Here is a 4,499-nt window from a genome sequence, read left to right on the forward strand (position 1 = left end):
ATTTCTCGCTGCAGTACATATACAATTACGTGAATCAGAAAGACACCGAAAGATCACTCAAAGCGATGTGCAAGTCGAAATATAGGTAAATTGGTGAAAAGCCGATAACAGGCAAACCGGCCCCGCGAAGTAATGCCAATTGGCAGTCCCGGTGGGTATTGGGGACGGAAGGGGGTGTGGTTTAGTGCGTAGACACTTAGACGAGTCGTGCAGAGTCGATAGATAGATAGATAGATAGATAGATAGATAGATAGATAGATAGATAGATAGATAGATAGATAGAAAAATAGATAGATAGATAGATAGATAGATAGATAGATAGATAGATAGATAGATAGATAGATAGATAGATAGATAGATAGATAGAAAAATAGAAAGATACATAGATATATTTTTTTACAACTTATCGAATCTCGAGATTACAACTGTCTCAGTAATAAATTAAATTTCTGTAGAAAATCTTCAGTATTTTAAATGTCTTTAAAAAACTAAAGACTTCTTTAGAAATTCCACAAAAATTAACATGTATTAACTAAAGTTGTATAAAGTTTAGAAAATCTTTAATTGACTAATGTTCTTTTCAGAATTGTGTATATATAGCATTAAGAACATCTTCCTAACCTAACATATTAAAGTTTAGGAAATTCTCTGCTGACTAATCTTCATTTCATAATATCCGCAGAAACTCCTTACTTTGCTATCCATACAGTATTAAAACAATCGAATTGAAAAAAATTCCTAAATTTCTTAAAAATTTAATTGATTTATTTTATTAATTATTTTCCCTTCATACAAATATTTACAAAACCACAAAAATTAACATTTTAAAACAAAAATCTTCGTAATTTTAACAAAAAAAAAAAAACTTAAATTAGAATACATAATGCATAGAAACTAAAGCTAAAATGGAGGCCAAGCCGATGGCCATAAAACGGCCAGCCGAGGAGGCATTACACAAATCACCACTACAAATATGACATTTCTCAACCTCACGGCTGTGAGACACAGTGCAGACATCCGATTTTGAACCTACCACCTGGAAGTGACAGTCACGTGAAACAATAATACCAGCTTTATCTGGAATAATGAAAAAAGTATATATAATTATTAAAAAGCTTTTCTTAAATTACTAAATCATAATGGTGAATATGCAAAAATCTTAAATAAAACTTTTTCAAAATCAAGAAGCTTTTACTTAAAAACTAGCTTTTTTTTAAATGATAAAAGTATGTAAATTACTTAGATTTGTTTAGTTCTAAATAGATGAGTTTATTGGAAATAATTTAACGCCCAAAAAATTAATTTTGTCTATTTGATCTATTAACAAGATCGTGTTCAATGCCAAAAAACATTCGTATGACATCATTATTTCTAATATTGTTTATGTTAAAAGCTGTTATGGGTGTATTTGGTGGCGATTTCAATCTGAATTGTTGCTTTGAATTTTAATTTGTTTATTTTTGCTTTTTGTTTATTTGCTTTATGAATTTTTTGCTATTATTTCAAAAATTTTCCAAAATAAATATGGTTTGCGTATGTTTTGTATTCACTTACCACTTGTTATAACTTTGTTGCATTTGGTTACTGGCATAAATTGTTCCATTGAATTGGGCTTAGGTACTGTTTCACAATCGACGACTCTAATGTTTGAATTTTCATCGATCATTTCCTTGGCACAATTGACATCGGTCAGAGATTTGCATTGATAGCATTTGATGGCATTAGCTGGAATTAAAGAAGAGGTACAAATTAGATGTGTTGAGAATTAGATAGATAGATAGATAGATAGATAGATAGATAGATAGATAGATAGATAGATAGATAGATAGATAGATAGATAGATAGATAGATAGATAGATAGATAGATAGATAGATAGATAGATAGATAGATGATAGATAGATGATAGATAGATGATAGATAGATAGATAGATAGATAGATAGATAGATAGATAGATAGATAGATAGATAGATAGATAGATAGATAGATAGATAGATAGATAGATAGATAGATAGATAGATAGATAGATAGATAGATAGATAGATAGATAGATAGATAGATAGATAGATAGATAGATAGATAGATAGATAGATAGATAGATTATAGATAGATAGATAGATAGATAGATAGATAGATAGATAGATAGATAGATAGATAGATAGATAGATAGATAGATAGTTAGTTAGTTAGATATATATATATATATATATATATAGATAGATAGATAGATAGATAGATAGATAGATAGATGGATAGATAGATGGATAGATAGATAGATAGATAGATAGATAGATAGATAGATAGATAGATATATGTATAGATAGATAAGAGTTTAATCTCTGTTATATCTTGTTCGTTCTTTTCGATATAGATAGATAAGAGTTTAATCGCTGTTATATCTTGTTCGTTCTTTTCGATATTTTAAACTAACGTTCGATAGGTTATGTTCTAGTCTGTCAAACCGGGTTTATAAGACAAATTTAAAAAGAAACAATTGAATTTTTTTCTCACACAATTTTTATTGCTGATTATACCCTACGCCACTTTAGTGGGGAGGGTATATTGGGTTTGTGCTGATGTTTGTAACATAGAAAAATATTCGTCCAATACCCACCTTAAAGTATACCAATCGGCTTAGAATCATTTTCTGAGTCGATTAAGCTATGTCCGTCCGTCTGGCTGGCTGTCCATGTAAACCTTGTGCGCAAGGTACAGGCCGCAATTTTGAAGATAATTAGATGAAATTTGGCACACGCGCTTCTTTTAGCCCAGGGACGAAACCTATTGAAAATGGTTAAAATCGGTCCATTATTTCGATTGGCCCCCATACAACCGTACCCCCCAAATAGGGCCTTGTGGCTTATAATTAATTTAAATGATCTATTATGTTAACAAAAGTCGACAAAACTTAGTTTTATAGAACTTTAAATGACACTACCGATTTTTGTAATGATCGGGCTTCATTTGATCCTATCCCCCATACAAACTACCCTTCAGAAAATGACTTAAAGGTCAAAATTCACTTACAAACACTATTAACACTTTTAAATTCTACATAAATATTATTGAAGAATACTTAACTCCCCCTACCAACAGGGCCATATTTTGCCCTACTCCCCTTTGAACCCTCTTGTAAAAATCTTTTTTTGCCAAAATAAAAGTAAAAATACTCCGAAATAAAGTTAAAAAAAAAACAAACCAAATGCTTCATTTTTTTAAATCATCCCCATTTTTAACATACATACTGACAGGTGTAGGGTATTATATAGTCGGCTACGCCCGACTATACATTTATTCTTGTTTTTTTAATGGATATGAAAAACATTTATTTAAAATTTAAATTTTAAATAGAAAGTAATGATGCGTGTTTTTAAATAAATTATAAAAATAATCATATTTTTATTATAGTAATTGAATTTAAATATTCAAATTAAACCTTGAACAATAATCTACAACATGTCTATTATACTCAAAGTCAATACGAAAAAATAAATTAACATATTCACTACAGTTTATTTAATTTTTTACATACGACACTTCAAATGAATGATCTCAACTCTTTTGTAAGGTGAGTTTTTTTTTCTAAAATTAAAAAAACAAGTTTAAAAATGTTTTCCATTTGTATAAATAATTAACATTATTAACATTAGTATTGCAATTTGTATAAACTTTTGTTACAATATGGAATTTTTCACAAATCTAACACCTTTTCGTTAGTGAAAAAAAACAACGCAATTTATTGTTTTATAAAAAAAAAGTTCTTAAAAAAATAATTTTCACATAATTTTTTTGACTTTCACACTTACCACTGTTCACTAGACACAGAGCGAAAATACCGATTAAAGCCAAAATATTTTTATGCATTTTATTTTTATTTCTCTTTTATGATTTAAATATGTTGATATTTATTTTTAAATATTTTATCTTTTTTTTTGAGCACTTTAAGTTGTTTTCCGTTAAAATGTTTTCGAACGACTGAATGAGGGTTTTTTCGTTAAATTTTGTATAGAAATTGAAAGCTGATTTGGAATAACTTTAAGAAAAAAGTCTAACGAATAACATTTATTGTAGATATACTTCTAATGTTATTTAAACAAACTCAAAATAAATGTTGAATATTAATAATTGAGTGTAGCTGCTTTTTAGATTGGTTGTTGACGAATACGGAAATACACTATAATGGCGAAACACTTATCTTAATTGAAGGAAACTCAGACTGTAGTCTATAGTGTAGTATTTAGTCTAGCCGTTAGTCTAGTCTGGTGTAGTCTGTAGTCTAGATTACGGTATAATCTAGTCTATAGTCTAGTCTATAGTTCAGTCTTCAGTTTAGTCTATAGTCTAGTCTATAGTATAGTCTATAGTCCAGTCTGCAGTCTAGTCTATAGTCTAATCTATAGTCTAGTTTCTAGTCTAGTCTATAGTCTAGTCTATAGTCTAGTCTATAGTCTAGTCTATAGTCTAGTCTATAGTCTAGTCTATAGTCTAGTCTATAGTCTA

The 4,499-nt window shown here is 28.9% G+C and overlaps 1 protein-coding gene across 1 annotated transcript; it reads right to left on the bottom strand.

Moving 5' to 3' along the window:
• Positions 1 to 748: 748 nt before the first annotated feature.
• LOC111685232 lies at positions 749 to 3,979 on the bottom strand. The gene is made up of 3 exons (XM_023447482.2): positions 3,806 to 3,979; positions 1,555 to 1,725; positions 749 to 1,077 (listed from the first exon to the last, which is right to left on the bottom strand). The coding sequence occupies exons 1-3, from the start codon at positions 3,861 to 3,863 to the stop codon at positions 872 to 874; spliced, it is 435 nt and encodes a 144-aa protein (XP_023303250.2). The 5' UTR covers positions 3,864 to 3,979; the 3' UTR covers positions 749 to 871.
• Positions 3,980 to 4,499: the final 520 nt, after the last annotated feature.

Source organism: Lucilia cuprina, chromosome 2 (genome assembly GCF_022045245.1).
Source record: "Lucilia cuprina isolate Lc7/37 chromosome 2, ASM2204524v1, whole genome shotgun sequence".
NCBI lineage: Eukaryota > Metazoa > Arthropoda > Insecta > Diptera > Calliphoridae > Lucilia > Lucilia cuprina.